Source organism: Bombina bombina, chromosome 1, assembly GCF_027579735.1.
Source record: "Bombina bombina isolate aBomBom1 chromosome 1, aBomBom1.pri, whole genome shotgun sequence".
In the NCBI taxonomy this organism is placed as follows: Eukaryota; Metazoa; Chordata; class Amphibia; order Anura; family Bombinatoridae; genus Bombina; species Bombina bombina.
This window is the reverse complement of record NC_069499.1, coordinates 305,952,209-305,969,917: the sequence shown is the minus strand read 5'-3', so window position 1 is coordinate 305,969,917 and position 17,709 is coordinate 305,952,209. Positions and strand designations below refer to the sequence as shown.

Genomic DNA, 17,709 nt, shown 5'->3' with positions numbered 1-17,709 from the left:
GATGGGCACAATGTATTATCAGACGTCTATATTGTGAAATATGTGATCAACTCCATCACTAAAATAAGTGCCACTATTACCTGAATGCAAATAATTATAGAGCAGCATTATAAAGTTTCGAAATATATACTAGTTCTGTTTACTGTCTATCATTCAATAGGAGTCCGTGTCATGAACAGGCGTGTATCTGTATTTTTTAACGTCATCTGCTTAACCAACATTGGCTGATCATGTTTACCATATGTTATACAATACCTGACCTCCGACAAACAAAATGTGTTTTCAGACATGTGTGTTATCATCCTGATAAGTACAGTAAATAAGTACAGCAAATAAATATAGAGCAACATTATTAAGTTTCGCTGTATATAATAGTAATGTTCACTATCTGTCATTCAATAGGAGTCCATATAATGAAGAGGCGTGTATCTGTATTTGTAACGTCATCTGCTTTACCATCATTGGCTGATCATATTTACCATATGTTATACAATACCAGACCTCCGACAGACAAAAACTGTTTTCAAACGTGTGTGTTGTCATCCTGATCAGTAAAGTAAATCAATACAGCAAATAAATGTAGAGCAACATTATTAAGTTTCGCTGTATATAATAGTAATGTTCACTATCTGTCATTCTATACGAGTCCATGTCCTGAAGAGGTGTGTATCTGTATTTGTAACGCCATCTGCTTTACCATCATTGGCTGATCATGTTTACCATTTATTATACAGTACCGAACCTCCAACAGACAAAATGTGTTATCAGACGTGTATGTTGTCATCCTGGTCAGTACAGTAAATTTTTGTCAAGGACTCAGGTACAGAATATACCTATTACTGAACGTTAGAATAACGAAACTTAACATGAAATGACCAAGGAAACATATATGATCAATCCCGTATCCAAAATAAATGCCAATTTTACCAAGATGCAAATGAATCTAGAGCAACATTACTAAGTTTGGATATATATGGTAATAGTGTTTACGATCTCTTGTTCAGTATTCCAGAGAGGCCTTCACTGATGGAATGTGTGGTATGGATATTATACCTATCATATATACCCATGTCGTAAAGGGGCGTGTAAGTATACAATCACGTCATCTGGATTCATTTCATTGGATGATGACTTTCACCATGTATTGTTCATAACCTAGCTCCCAGCTGACAGATTGTGTCAAAAAAGAGTACAATAGGCAAAGTTAATTGTTATCCACGATACGGTAATAAAGTATGTTAAGTGATAGAGTATCATAACAAGGAAAAAGCCATTATAAAAAATATATGTTGAGTATGGGTTTCGATGATATCAAAGGGCATGTGAATATAATAGGATGACATTGCCGAGTTCATATTTCATTGGGTAGACACCTTGACCATATGTTGTTTTATGTTAAACTCTCAATCCATATATATTTTACATTATGACAGATTATGTATCTTTTGAATTACAATAAATGTAATACACAGTTATTGTGAATAATAGTTAACATATATCATTCATTGCTCAGCCCCTGATCAGACAAATATTAGATGTATTTCCTCAACGGGCATATGCATATCATTTAATATTTCTAAGATTGACTTCACTGAATATTGTTATTCACTATATATGTATCGTAAAAAATTCTGAACAAAAAGTCTGTTAACAGGTTAACCGATTATGCATACTCGCAATTACAGTAAAGGTATCAACTTCATCTTGCAAAGGGTTAATTTCCTTATACCTATGATAAGAAAGAATTAATTATATAAGAAACTATATAGTTTCAAATGTGGTTAAAATGAGTTGAATTCATTAAGTGATTATCTCATATGTATTGAAATTTATGAGAATGAAAGTGAAAAAATAATAAAGTTGTAAAAGTGTGAATACATAAGCGATCAGAAACATTATCGCATATTGTATATTTAATAAAGTGATAAAAAGCAAAAGCAAAAATATTGAGTATTAATAAATGTGCTTAAATTTAATAAGAGATATCAACACAATATTATCATGTTAATATCAAAATGTGACGTAAATAAGTGATAAACCTATGTGACCTATAAACCTATATTTGTCGGAGGTCAGGTATTGTATAACATATGGTAAACATGATCAGCCAATGTTGGTTAAGCAGATGACGTTAAAAAATACAGATGTTCATGACACGGACTCCTATTGAATGATAGACAGTAAACAGTACTAGTATATATAGCGAAACTTTATAATGCTGCTCTATATTTATTTGCATTCAGGTAATATCGGCACTTATTTTAGTGATGGAGTTGATCACATATTTCACAATATAGATGTCTGATAATACGTTGTGCCCATCGGAGGTTGGATAATATATAACATGGTAAACATGATCAGCCAATGATTATAAAGTAGATGACATCACCAGACACATACACGCCCCTTCGTGACATTGACACCTACTTCAGGAACAACAACCATATTTTATATACCAATCATAATGTTGAATTCGTATAACAGGCTTGTCCAATCACAGTGTGAGGAGGGTCTTATAGACTCATAAATATCTTGCTATAGCAGCGGCTTGCAACCCCTCTGAGGAAGCGTTTTTTGCGAAACACGCGTCAGGGGTCCTCTGCAATAAGCTCAGTCTTTCCCTTTTTTTAATTGCTCACCCTCGTTGTCCTAAGAGCCATATTCATTCGAAATACGTCCAGCAGCATATTTACTATTGTAAAACCAATTATAATTAGCCCTCGGATTGTAAGGGCTTAGCCATTATTTTTGTTATATATGCTGCTGGCTAGACTATTACTCATGCAATAATTTTTATTGCTAAAGTAGATTAATAGTTCAACCTGGGTTGATGTGTTTTTAATTTTTCAGCTCAATCTATTGTATGTGTGGTTTAATTTAATTTATTAATAAACTTTAGTGTGTGAATGATTTAATAATTTGTTTCATTTGTGTGATTGTATATTGGGCTCAGTCATAAATTTAAGACACAGATTTGAGTTTTCTATCCATACTTGTAAATCTTTTACAATTATTTTGTTAATTGATTTAAAGGTATATAGTATATGACAAAATGCTGGGAAGGCGCTGGACTGGGAAGGGTTCAGATGTGTGTGTGCATATATGTCTGTAGATTTGTATGTATGTGTGCACATATACATACACACATACATATACACCTTAGAGCTCTTCCCTGTGTCCTATACCATATCCATTTAAACCAATGTCTACAGTCATGCTTAATTTTTTAGTGCCATCATGTGTTCTGCTTGCGCACAACAAATTACTCACCACTTATAATAATATAACTAATATGAGCTATGATATTGCACCTTGAACTATCCTTTGAAAGTATAGGGCTCGCTAAAAAATTGTTGGCTTCGCTAACATTATCTGGAACACCTCTTTTACCATTGACTTGTAATATCAGAGTGTGTGCTATTCTTAGCGCAGGATCGCAATATAGTGTATCCTGTACTTTCAATAGTGCTCCACTTGTAATATAGGCCAGTGTGTTTCCAATTACTTGTTATAGTGTCTGCAGAGTATAAAACGTATGGAAACACTTTTGTGTTTAATTTTGTATATGAAATAACTTTATCTCATCAAAGCCTCAATCCATTGTTCTCCGGAATATGTCAAGTTAAATGGGCTGATCCTGCAGAAATAACAGACCTAATCTTAATTCCACATATTAGATTTGCTAAGAGAGTTGATAAACTTCATCTCTAGAATCATTAGCAAATCAAATCTCTTTATTAGAGCAACTTTTATTTGTAGTTCTTTCAAGTTCATCTTTATCATAAACCCTCACTATTAATCTAGTTTCTATTTATTTTTTTTGCACACATCATGCTGAGTAGATTATTGACCATTGACGTCTTCTTTATACTCTTGTATTCCATAAGAAAGGTCCTTGAAGCAATGGAATTTATGTTAAAAGTGTATATGTTACGGGGGAAAATCAGAAATCCGGGTAATTCTAGGATTACCTGGGTAAATCGGACTTTACCCAAGCGGCTGTGGGTAAAGCCTGATGTAATGTAATTCCCCCATTTACACTAATTTTTGTTTGCCTCTGCCTGGGGGCCCGGGGGTTCAAGGAAGGCGCCCCGCCAATCCTCTGGCATCCACCCCAAGTGAACCTTGGTGAATAAGGTTTACAAGGGGGCTTTGCCCCCCTGAATCCCCCAGGCAGAGGCAACAAGATAGTGAAGATGTATGTATTACAGTGCATCGTATATATGTTTGATGACAGTCACTTGGGTAATGCTAGGATTACCCAATTTCTTACTTTACCCGCAACATATACATGGTATATACTTCATATATCCAATTTATTTTTTATGGCATATATTTTTTTTATTTTAAGGCCAATTTTATGTACAGAAATGTGGCACAGCAATGGGGGTGAAATTTGGCCCTGCGTATGTAAATTTATATCTTAATTATTTAGAAATAGTTAAGATATTTACAAAAGAGAATCCATTTAGAACAATAATAATAATCAGGTATTATTCTAGGTACATTGTTGTCTTGTCCCTTGTGTGGCACAGAGATGTAAATACTATCAGTGATTTACAACATATATCAATAATAATGATAAAAATGTAAAGTTTACATTCGAGTCTTCTGACATCCAGATTACATTTTTGGATTTATCTATTATCATTGAAAAAGCACATAATTGTATCATCATGGTGAGGGGTTATGATCACTGAAGGGATTCCAAAATTTAAGCGACTAGTTCTGGTGTGATTACAACATTTTAGCAACAGGTTCTGGTGGGATTCTGAAATGTTAGCAACTGGTTCTCTAACTTCTCTATAATATAATTTTTAAATTTGAGCTGCAATATTAGAACCTTTAAACTTTCTAAATTTTAGGAACAGGTTCTCAAGAACTGGCTGAATCCGATCACTAGTTATGATAAAGATGAATTTTAAGGAACTAAAAATGAAATTGCTAGAATGATGAGACATGACTTGCTAAGAGAAAACAATGTTACATGTATAATTTAAGTGTATCACTCCTTTTAGCAAACAATACAAATATGTGGAATTATTAAAAAAAAATACCCATTCTAGAGAAGGATCCCCTCATAGGATAGAGATAATCAGGTGATCAGTAACCATGGTAACTAACCTGCTTTCTCCCATCAGATGATTATTTCACCTGTGATCTAGTCCAGCTATAATGAAAACATGGCCTATTGGGGGTACTTGAGGACCGCGGTCGAGAAACACTGGTATATATGAATAAATGGAATACAACGTATATCTGGAAAGGCTAAAGCAATTAAGCACTTTTTGAAGAGTCTAGTTCTAACAGTAGTTGGCTTTAGGTTAAATAAGGTTTTTTTTTTCAAATATGGGACTTTGAACATATTTCCAACTTTTACATGGCAGAGGTTTATTTCATTAATATTCTTTCTTTACATTATTTACACTCATCTTCAGTTTAACTGCACCTTTCTTCCACTTCTTGATCCTCAACCATTTTCTGCACACACACATATCCCACATTCTTTCCTAGCAATCCTTTTTTTTCTGTCCTATGTATACATTTTTTTAATTTACCTTCCCAGTTGCAGTGGTTGTTTTAATACATCATGTAATGATACATTTGAGGGTTTATTCATGAGATATGTACATAAGGGCTGTATATATTTTTTCTTTTCTTGTGTATACATTTGATTTTTATGTACTATTAAAATATATATATATATATACTTGATTTTGATACAATTTGTACTAAAGTTAAATGTACATAGAATTGTTGATATCTCCATATAACTTTGGCACACTAAGAGTTAATGATATGGTATACATTTTAGTAGGGGAAGAAGTTAATTAATCCCTGACAAAGTGCCTTTGCAGTACAAAATATGTAGGATATGCATCTGGATAGCCCATTGCTGTACTACAGTAACCCTGTTGAATACTTTTTTACTTGAATAAAGAACTGTGTTTTATTATCACAAGCAATCCATATTGACTGATTTCATTTGTTCTTGGCTCACTACACATTGGGAGAAGCAGTGCCTGTCTTTACTCCAGACCCTCCCAAAACAACTTCCAAGCCTCAGCTACATGAGCAACACTGAGTGAAGTGCCAATGACTGGCATTTGTGCAGCCGCTGATGCCATCTTCTGCATACAGAGAAGCTCAGAGCCCAACCATCAAAGGAAACCTTTATATTGTTGCAGAAGTTGAAAATTGGCACTGTGGTCTGGCAATGCATCCGAGTGGTGGCTACATAGGAGAAGTAGGCCCTTACATGATTAAGGCTTTTACACGGTTTGTCACAACAAACCTAAAACTATAGTCTTTTGGCATTAAAACGTAATATAACATATTAGCTATGACTTGTACATCAGTGACTTGACTTCACTTCATAACTTTTTAGTTGCAACTTAAAGGGACAGTAAACACCTTGTAACTACAAGACATTTCAGTTGCGCAGCTAAAGAATAACATATCAGAAAGTCCTTAACATTTTTAAACAATTAAACATAATTTGTACCGCTATTATGCATCAGTCAGCAGGTGCATTTCAAGTTCTAATATTTATATGAATATTTTTTTAGCAGATAGTGTTTATATGAGTAACAGTATATTTTAATGTATTAATATTATGTTTGATGCAACTTTAATTTTATCCCTAACACTTTACGTGGTCTTCAGTCGCTCTATCCAGATGAGCTTGTTATATCTATATGAATATATACAGGTATGGGTATATATAAATATTTATAGGAATATTTATTTAAAAATACAAAAAACATTTTCCTCTATGTAAAGAACATTGGAATGTGAAATATGTACATTAAAAGGACAGTCTACTCCAGAATTTTTGTTTAAAAAGATAAATAATCCCTTTATTACTCATTCTCCAGTTTTGCATAACCAACACGGTTATATTAATATACCGTACATTTTATCTCTGTGATTACCTTGTACCTAAGCCTCTGCAGACTCTCTTTATTCCAGTTCTTTTAACAGACTTGCATTTTAGCTAATTAGTGCTGACTCATAAATAATGTCACGAGAGTGAGCACAATGTTATCTATATGACACACATGAATGAGCAATGTTTTACTGTGAAAAGCTATAAAAATGCCCTGAAATAAAGGCGGCCTGCAGGGGCTTAGAAACAGGCGGACATTTAGAAGTTTAAAGGCTATAAAGTATAATATAACAATGTTGGTTGTGCAAAGCTGGGAAATGGGGAAGTAAAGGCATTATCTATCTTTTCAAAAAAAAGTTCTATATAGAGAGAATACTATATTAAAATGACAGAGTAAGCTTACAGTTGGAACAGAAAGTAACACAAAAGGTATATCATTTATAAAACTGTACAAATTGCCATTCAAGATATGTGGTTTATTTGGCTTGGTGCCAACAATATACCTTACAGTACGTAAGGATGACCATAATGTAGCTACATGGCCGGGTAAGGGAGCATAATTTTTTGTCCTTAGGACTGTGTGATAAATTGATGTTCCAAAATCTTTGTACCTTGTAACGACTTTAAATAGGGTTACATTTATGCAGCATGGATGCTTGGCTATATAAATGTACATCATGCATATGATGGAAACTTAATATAGTTTGTATTTATATTGAAGTCTAGATCTGTGTATAACAACAATACCATTTCAGAGTTAGATAAAAATATTGAGGTGATTTTATTTTCTGATGTGCCATAATACTTTAGAACACAATTGACCTGCCTAGAGATTTACATGTTTTAGTCTGGTAAATTCAATTGAACCAGTCATGAGAGAATTTGTTGTATTTAAATGGCTTGATATATTTAATGATTTAGGGTCTATGAGGAGGGTGTTCGCCAAAATGCGCCAGACTCAAAATAAATTTTGTTTTTAATATTGTGACGTTTCTTCTGTTATCTGCACTATTGTTTTTAAAATAAATCACATTGAGCTTTTACTGTGCACAGCTAATAAACTTTTTGTTGGCATATAATTAAGATTCCCAGAGTGTTGTTACTAAGAGGCTTTTTGAATAAAACATCTATTTTTAGAAAAATTATACTTGATATTAATCTATGTATTACTATACTGAACAAATCTAAAACATTTTTATCAATGTGACAGCACAACTTGCAGATTAAATTCACTTCAGAAATAAATGGATATTATTATCCATTCCGCAGTTTTGCATAACCAACACAGTTATATTAATAGAATTTGTACCTCTGTGATTACTTTTCATCTAAGCCTTTGTAGATTGCCCCCTTATCTCAGTTCTTTTTACAAGCTTGCATTTTAGCCAGTGCTGACTCATGAATAACTACCCAGGAGTGAGCAAAATGTTATCTACATGATACACACGAACTAGCAGTATCAGGCTGTGAAAAAGCTATTAAAATGCACTGAGGCGGCCTGTAGTGACTAAGAAACAGGCAGAGATTTAGTGGTTTAGAACTTATAAAGTACATTAATAGCTAGTTATGTTTAGCACATATTTCAGTTAACTGAAAAAATGTATTCAGTTTTCTGTAGTTTTACTTTAATTTTGAACTGACCAAATATATTCTCATCTATTAAAAGAGCTTTGAGCAAAGATACCAATTTTTTAGTTTTTATTTTCTAAGCCATTCCAATCCATTGTAGAGAGAAAAGAAAAACAAACAGTTGTTTATAGCAGGGGAAAATCTGGTTACAAAAAAAAACTATTTGAGAGGTTGACATGTATTCTTTTTTCATTTGTAATTTAAAATATACAAAAAGATGCTCTAAAGGAATTTCTTAATGAGCTAGAATACGGTTGTCGAATTGTCTCTATGCAAAGAATTGGTGCAGTTAACTAGCAGTTAAACAACCAGAAAACCATGAGACAACGTTAAAACAGTGAAGAGGAAAAAAATGAAATCTTTAAATGGTTATTCTAACGGGTAGAGATAGCCCATACCATGCTCCTTGTAATTTATTATACATTTTATTATAAACTTTGAGCACTTGGGTTGTGAATTGTGTTAATGTATTAGTAGTAACTAAGTAAAAAAAGTGAGTGTAAAAAAAAAACAAACTCAAAAAACAAAATATTTTTCTTATTTTATTTTTTACAAACAACTTTATTTGAATGACAGATTCCAGTTTACAGGATATTTCTTTGTACAATAGTAAATAGCCAGTGCAAAATGTCGTCCCCCACCACTGCATGTACAAAAAGAATGGCAGTAATTAATAACTGGTTCAGTCCATCCACCCCGACAAATCTACACTTTCATCTCTTTACACAGAAAGGGTATAAATGCAGATTTGCTAAATATTTCCAGCCCAACAGATGCTGGATACCACTGAAAAATAACCAGAAGCAAAACAATTGCAAGGGACAGGTCACAAAAAAAAGATTTACACGGGCAGAAAATTCAAGAAGGGTACAGAAAGATTGACACATAAGTAAATGAATACGAAATAAAATATCAGATTTAAGCAACAGAACAAAAAAAATTAAAATCTCGTACATCAGAAGGCACCTAACACCCTGATATAAACACATTGGGATAATCCACACTAAATAAAGATAGGGTTTATTTTCCTCACAGTATAAAGTTTATTGTAGAAGAAACGAAAGTTACTGATCCAATTCACCAGACATATACAGAATATAAAGCAATTCAGAAACCTTTGTACTCAGGCCTGCTGAGCACATACATATTAGTAGAAATCATATACAGAATCCTTCACCTGTCACCCATCACAATTCAAATTTTCAATGTATATTAATAAACAAAATGTCTAAGGGAGTATTATAAAAAAGAGCACTGTACTGTGGTAGTCAAGTGTAGATTTATTGGAAAGTGATAACAGATTAGTATCTAGTCTGGACCAGCAGCACAAATATATTACCTTACTCTTCCCAAGGTTAAAAGGGATGTTAAACACTAAATAAAGTTTTATACACCTCCCTCTGATCACGGGTGCTGCCATTTTGGAGCCTAGGTTACATTGCAGGTATCTGAATGAGTTACTGCACATGTGCAAACGGGTCACCACTGGAATGTAGTGAACGATAGATGTCAACACACATGACTGGAGGGAGGTGGGGAAGAAGCTCAATAATATGCTGTTCAATGTCTTATTAAGTAAGGATGTTTACAGGCAACCTGCACCTATTGTGTTTAACTCTTTGAGCACCATTGGTAATCTACATTAGAGAACCATTAGGTAGGGAAATTATAAGTGATACACTAAATGTAGTGATATGGAAATGAAGAAAAAAGGAGCACATAACACATGCTCAATTTCTAAAATAAACACACAATATTCAGTGTCTTGACAAAAAAAAAAATCCCTTCAGTATAAGGTCCTAGAACATTTAGCATGCACGCGACTAAACTTGTATCGAAAGTGGTTGTAGTGGGGGGTTTTCTCCCTTTAATAAAACAATACCACCATATAACAAACAATCAACATGTTCTCTAGTAATTAGTTTAGGTTTGCTTTAAACTATACACACACGCCATATCCCTCTTTCAATTGAGAGGCATCTTGCTCCTGTAGGAAGCAGGTTAAAGGGACATAAAACAGGTTGAGATCTGTGCATATCCTAAAAGGGATAATTCATTTAAAATAGTTTGCATAAAAATTACTGGCAAGTATTTTAAAATAATTTTCAAAAATAAGTAAAATGAATTTCATAGCTAAGCTGCCTTGAGCAGCCAACTCCACCCACCCTTATCAGTGTTTAGACACAGGCATTGTATTTCAACTGAGTTCACAGCTTCTAGACATGCTCCAGCAGATAATCCCTATGCATTTTTTGTATTCTACCAAAAGCAACAATAGATATAGATACAGCCATAAAAGGAATTGTGTGGGGGGAGTTAGAGCATAACAATTCAGAAACTAGAAAGGGTTAATGGCGAGGCACTGCAGTATAAATTTGCAGGTAAAGTAATTAAAGTACGTATTATATTTTGTCTCTATCCCAACTTGTTTTATGTCCATTTAAGGACAGAGGAAATGCAATTGTATTTATTAGGTGACTTAGGGTGTGTGTTGGATTCCAAAAAGGGACCACATCTAAGAGCTAAAATTGGCAAACTAACTTATCTTTTGATAGAGGCGCTGTCATAACCAGATGGAACAAAAGAATGGGAATTAGGTAGCCCCTTTACCATTTAACACATTATATAGGAGGAGGTGAAACTTTATATGTAAAAACAATCCTTCTCTTTCAAATAAGTGGTCCTGTATCACATTGGACTTTTGTGTGTGTATGTGTCTGGGGGGGAATCTGAAACCCATCATTATAAGACCCCTCATTTCATGTTTTTATAGTAACAATGATGAAGTTGCAAGAATGGTTTGCCTTATTTTTTTGCTTAATAGATAATTGTTTGCATGAGCTAATACAAACATGCTGGCAATCAAACAAATATGAAAACTGGGTGAATAAAAACAAGAAATTATATGGCGCTTTTCTACGTGTTGGACTCAAAGCACTATATTTTTTGTGAAAATCTAGATACAAATTAAAATGTTCTGCTTTCCCCCCCCCCCATAGCATTCAATAATGCAAATGAGTATGGATACATACACCTAGGTTTTGGCTAGTTTAAAATATAGTTCCTTTTTATGGTTCGATATTTTATTCCTACTTATCCACATAAAATTACAAGATATTGCAGAGTGACAAACAAAATCTAATTTTTATGATTTATTGAAAAACCTAAGTATAGGATCCTAAAGATATCTGTTTGGGAAAGCTAAAAGGTACAGTCAACACTAAAATTGTAATTGTTTAAAAAGTTAGATAACACCTTTACTAATCATCCCCCAAGCTTTGCACAACCAACATTGTTATATTAATATACTTTATAACATTTAAACCTCTAAATGTCTGCCTGTTTCTAAACCACTACAGACAGCCTCTTATCACAAACTTTTTTTATTAGCTTTTCACAACAGAGGACTGCTAGTTCATGTGAGCCTTATAGATAACATTGTGATAACGCCTGTGGCTTGTGGCAGACACTGCACCAATTGGCTAAAATGCAAGTCAATAGATAAATAAAATGTAATGTGATCAGGGGGCTGTCAGAAGATGCTTAGATACAAGGTTTTAACAGAGGTAAAAAGTATATTAATATAACTGTGTTGGTTATGCAAAACTGGGGAATGGGTAATAAAGGGATTATCTATCTTTTAAAACAATAAAACTTCTGGTGTAGACTGTCTGTGGTGTGTGCTTGAAATAATAAGAAATTATTTTCGCCCTTGATGTTGCTTATGAAATGCACTTGTATGGAGTCTATTAAAAAATAAATAAATAAATACAAACTAAACTATGTTCTTAGTTCTTATAGTTTGCTGAAAATGGGGACTATGTGTTGTGTGGATAAATAACAAAAAAAACCTGAAAATAAACTGATGTTATTAGTGCAAAAGACAAACCGCTACAACACAGGGATGTGAACTGACTCAACTAAAGTATTAGAACAGTACAAATTAAAGGGACATAAAAGTTAAATACTACCGCAATGCACTTTTAAGATTTTCTAGTGAAATGCTTGTGCAATGCCGCCCCCTGCTCACCGGCGGCCAATAGGCCGCTAGCAGGGGGTCGCAAAAAGGTGGCGGAGAAGTTGAGCAGCGGTCTAAAAGCCGCTGCTTCTTAACGTACGTTTCAGGCGGACCTGAAACTATCGGCGTAGAATGCAGCATCCGCTGCATAATAAATCTACCCTATTAACGGGAAAGTACTCCTGCAATTGACAGTTGCATACGTTAGAAGGGCACATAGCTCTTACATAAGGTGCTAATATTGATGCAAAAACAGCCTGTTTAATGCATATATGTTGCAAAATCCATTAAACTAGTATGCTGGGGCTGTATATCCCATTAATTTCAAAATGATTATTCAGTTGTCTCTGGGCCTTAAAAATTAAATAAATATTTTGACAGACCCTTCCAAAGCAAACAAAAAAAATCTATAATAAATGTTGGCTCTATGGACTTGTAGAAATTCATTTTTTATACTACTTTTTTACTGAATCTTCTCAAAGAAAAAAAAAATTAACCTGAGCAAGTTGTAAAAAAAACATTCTGCTACTTACACAAATACAAAAATATATACAGTTTGTAGTTCAGTACCACAAGGCAGCCAGTGCTAAGGAAGATTAAAAAAATAAATCTGCTACATATCTTCAGATGGTGCTTAATTAAAAAATAAATGCCCTAAACGTTAATGAGATAATCTAGCCCATCCTTCATGGTTTAATAAAAAAAAACAGTCTTTAATTTATTTAATTGATTTCCAGATGAAAGCATCACTGTAACAGTATGATATAACATTCTTTCCAATATTTTAGAGAGGAATTTCATAATTTAGAAAGCTTTATATATATATATATATATATATATATATATATATATATGGCAAATGCGGAACACTGCATATTTGTTTATTCTTAATAGCGTTACATTTCTTCCATTTCTGAATTAAAAAAAAAAAAATAGATTTATCAATTTGATTGTTAAAAAAAAAATGAAGTGCCACCAAAGCGAAAATTCTTCTTTCAAGATAAGGCAAGTCATTAAAAAAAAAAAAAAAATACAACAGCCACAGCGTTTTATATGCACACTTTGAAGGTACCAGCTCTTACTGAACGTGGTTGGCTGATAGCTGTCACATGAAAACAGGGGCAGGGAAATGGAAGAAATTTCAAAATTTGTCAGAAAAATAAAATCTACTGCTCTATTGAAATTCAGAGCAAGAGTTATTGCTTTCACTTTTATAATGCATTTGCTGATTAGGCAATGATACTGTATTTAATGGTCCTTTAATAATAAAACAATTAAGAAACTAGAAAAATATTTAGTATTTAAAGTTGCGAGAAATGCTTGGGGATAGAAACTTAAAAAAAAAAAAAAGAAAGAAAAAAAGAAGAGAGTAGGAGAAGGAAGGATTGTTGTTTCCTAATACTATTTCTTTTTCATTTAGGTGTGTAATAATTCTTCAAAATATATTTTGCCATCTGTATCCACTAAAACTCTAGATAAAAACAGTTAATTAGGAATACATTATTCTGAATTTCTATGAGCAACATCACGACGATACCGCATATAGGGTATCACCTATTCTGTAAAATTACTGTCAACTGTAAATTTTAGACGCATACAAGAATTCCTTTTGTATTTTTTTCAAACGGCAGTGATACAAACATTCTTTATTGTGAAGGCCATAACTGGCATCTTCTCTACAACTAACTTATTAAAGTTTTTTATGTACTCTAAAATGTAAAGAACTTAAGAACATTCTACAGTGTTTTATCATTATTTTATCAGCACAATGCCGGGAAATCTGTGCATTTGATGCAGGTTTATTTTGACTGTATGGCCATTTGGTTTATAACAGCTTTAGCTGATCAAATATTGCAGGTTCCTCCCCTTAAATGCCATGTTTGGTGAGCTTTCTTCTTTCATAGCCAGTTAACAATTGTAATCACACTGGTAGAATGTTTCTTCTACAACTATAGCCAGTGATGCTACCAGCAGTGCTAAATACAAGAGTTCATGAGTGCAGTTATACTTTAGTGTTTGTTTTAAAAAAACCTCTGGGACATTCAAGTGTTTTTCAGACAAAGGCAACTTATGCCACTTCATTAAAATATAAAAAGAAAATCACTATCTCACTGGGATATACATATCTACATAACATACACAAACGTTTCTTTCTGCAGTTTGAATTTATTTTTATATATATATATATATATATATATATATATATACATACATACATATATATATATATATATATCTCAAACACAGAAGGAACATAAGATATTCACTTATTTAGAGATGACTGTGTATTGCCACAGGTTGGATTCCATTATTTGCAAAACCATAGTGTGTAGCATTCATCCAGTAGATCAAAACCTTATCAGAAGAAGCATATTTTCCATTACAATAATTGCAGTGAATAAATGTTAGTACAAGGACCAATTCCCATTTAAATTTAGGACAATTTACATTCAGCTTCTTTGCGTGGCAGGATTGGCAAGAATCAAAGCAGTTTTTTTGTTCACTGGCCCTTTAATACTTGTGTGCACATCGTCAAAAGGCCGGGAAGAAAATTATGTTTCACAGTGCAAAGTTCAGTTTCTTCACTTTAAAATTATATTGTATCCAGAATTATTTTCTGCTGCAACGATAAGAAACAAAGAAACAAAAAAAAAAGTTTACAAAACAGAAGGTTGAAAAAGGTTAACGTTAACAATTGAGAACAAAGAGGCTAGACAAAGTATTCATACTTCAAAACAGGGGCCTATGTAGAGGTAGATTTGTGAGCCAGACAGAGTATTCTAAGAATAATCCTTTCATGACAATTTAAAAAGGATGTACCTTTAAGAGCGTTGATTATAAAACAGGATTCATCCTGGAAATTCTGCACCATCTGGAAAGAAAAATCACATCAAATTTAACAAAACCATATAACTAAAATTGCTAACCACTAACTCAATCGATCATTATTGCAAATTAAAAGCTGTATGAAACCAAATCATACCCGAGAAGCATTTTGCAACTAAGAAAGCAGCTTTGTTTTTCTCAAATATATTAAGGCTTTTTTTCCCACTTATTTCCCTGTCTTCAGGGGAAAATACAAACAAAAAACTGCCCTTGTTAAAGGGACATTGTACACTAGATTTTTCTTTGCATAAATGTTTAGTAGATGATCCGTTTATATAGCCCATCTGGGAGTGTTTTTGTAAAAATGTATAGATTTGCTCATTTTTAAACAACATTGGGGCTTGGTTAGGAATCTGAAAATCAGCACAAAGTTTTTGATGTATACTGATGTCTACAGACGCCTGATTGTGTAATTGGTCTTTTCATATGCATATGAGGGGGGCTTTCCATGCCCCTTTCAGTGGGTGTCCCAACCTAACCTCATCAAGAGTGCTAAACTGGGAGCCTCTGAGTAAGTTTTTAAAACGTTTTATACTGGATTTTTATATCAGTATCTGTGCATATTCTTCTTTATAGTAGTGTCTATTACCTGCAGTTATATGAAAATTGGCGTATACTGTCCCTTTAACCAATTAAAACACTATACAAGTATATTGTGAATGAAAGGGCATTGCTGCTCACACATGAGAAAGGTGGTTTAGCACAGATCCTGCTCTGCTAATTCATTTTTTTTAAAGAGGTTAATTAAAACAAAAAAAAGATGCTACATTTCTCCATCTAGAACTAAACTATAAATATATACACATACATACGCATAGGCTCAGTCCATAGGTGGTTAAAGACAGCCTACTACCAATAAATGATTGTGCCAAGCCATTTTGGTGATTTCTACTCAATAAGAATATCTGCACCTAAACCATACCCTTTTAAGATTGGTGAGGGAATAATTATATGCACTCATGCGTCTCTGGAGGAGGAGAACAAGCAAACTGTTCCAACAGATTTTACAGAAAAAGCAAGGAAAAAAATGTGTAGATTACAATAGTTTTATATTTTCATTAAAATGCGTTATAGGGATTTTAAAAAAAAACAAAAAACACACATACACAAAACTCTAGTCAATCTAAATCCAATAAAACTTCTCAAGACTCAAATATCCTGAATCCTTTTGCTAGCATGGCTGATGTGCTGTCTCAGACACACTAGCATTAGAAAGTTACCTCCAATTTTAGCATCTTTTCAAAACTCTGTTACTGTTAAATTTACTATCTACAACAAACAACTATACAGACTTTAAAGTGGATCATAGTTACTACCAGGTAGAAAGGTTTATATAAGCAATAGAATTTAGTACTTAGAATTGTGCCTTGTGTACAATAATTGCATGGTTTTAGTAGATTAAAAACAGAAATTAACAAGCTGTAAAATCATTGCAAAGTTGTCTAAAATTTGGTGGTTGTGTTTTATTTTTACATATTTGTTTTTAAAATTAATTTAGTTAAAGGGACATGAAAGCCAAAAAAAATCTTTCATGATTCAGATAGAGAAAACAATTTTAAACACTATTATCTAAATTGCTTCTTTCTTTTGATATTCTTTGTTGAAGAAATAGCAATGCACATGGGTGAGCCAATTACACGAGGCATCTATGTGCAGCCACCAATCAGCAGCTACTGAGCCTCGTTAGGTATGCTTTTCAACAAATATCAAGAGAAGGAAGCAAATTAGATAGAAGTAAATTGTAAGTTGTTTAAAAATTCATGCTCTTTCTAAATCATGTAAGGAAAAAAAGTGTTTCTGTCCCTTTAATTAATTCTGCATTTATTTAAGTTATTGTGGCTAAACACTTTTTTTAAAATGAAAAAAAGGGACCATATATTGTTAGCTCTTCACTAAATAATGAAGTTCTCACTCAAAACTCAAATGAAAACAAAAAACAAACAATCAATAACAATTCTTTTTCTCTCAAAGCCTGATAATCAAAAACACTCAGGCATGGAGAAAAATCACAAAATCAATCAGGCCCTTAATGCTTGAACAATAGCAAACTCAAGCGTTCGTTATATTGCCCTGGAAGTATCACATAAAGCCAGGGATTCTCTCTTTATTATTTTTAAAAGAAAGAAGTAGGGATGATTCAACCCTGAAGGCAGATTTTAGGACTACTCTACACCTTGTACACAGAGTGGTGACTAGCTAAGCAGAATATGGTCATATAGTGTGACTAAAGTATCAATTTTATGCAGGCAATTTCTGCAGCGCCTTTTCTACATATGGGAATACTAAC

At 33.2% G+C, this 17,709-nt stretch overlaps 1 protein-coding gene across 2 annotated transcripts in view; it reads right to left on the bottom strand.

The window, feature by feature from the left end:
- Positions 1–9,047: 9,047 nt before the first annotated feature.
- The window catches only part of TFCP2L1 (transcription factor CP2 like 1), a 91,494-nt gene continuing 82,832 nt past the window's right edge, over positions 9,048–17,709 (bottom strand). Inside the window, exons 15-16 of one of the 2 annotated variants that reach the window (XM_053698081.1) lie at positions 15,357–15,408; positions 9,048–15,156 (exon numbers count right to left, since the gene is read on the bottom strand). In XM_053698081.1, the coding sequence (XP_053554056.1) occupies positions 15,119–15,156; positions 15,357–15,408 (90 nt within the window). In that variant the 3' untranslated portion in view covers positions 9,048–15,118. The remainder of the gene's footprint in view (positions 15,157–15,356; positions 15,409–17,709) is intronic. The other variant, XM_053698082.1, reaches the window with a different exon arrangement.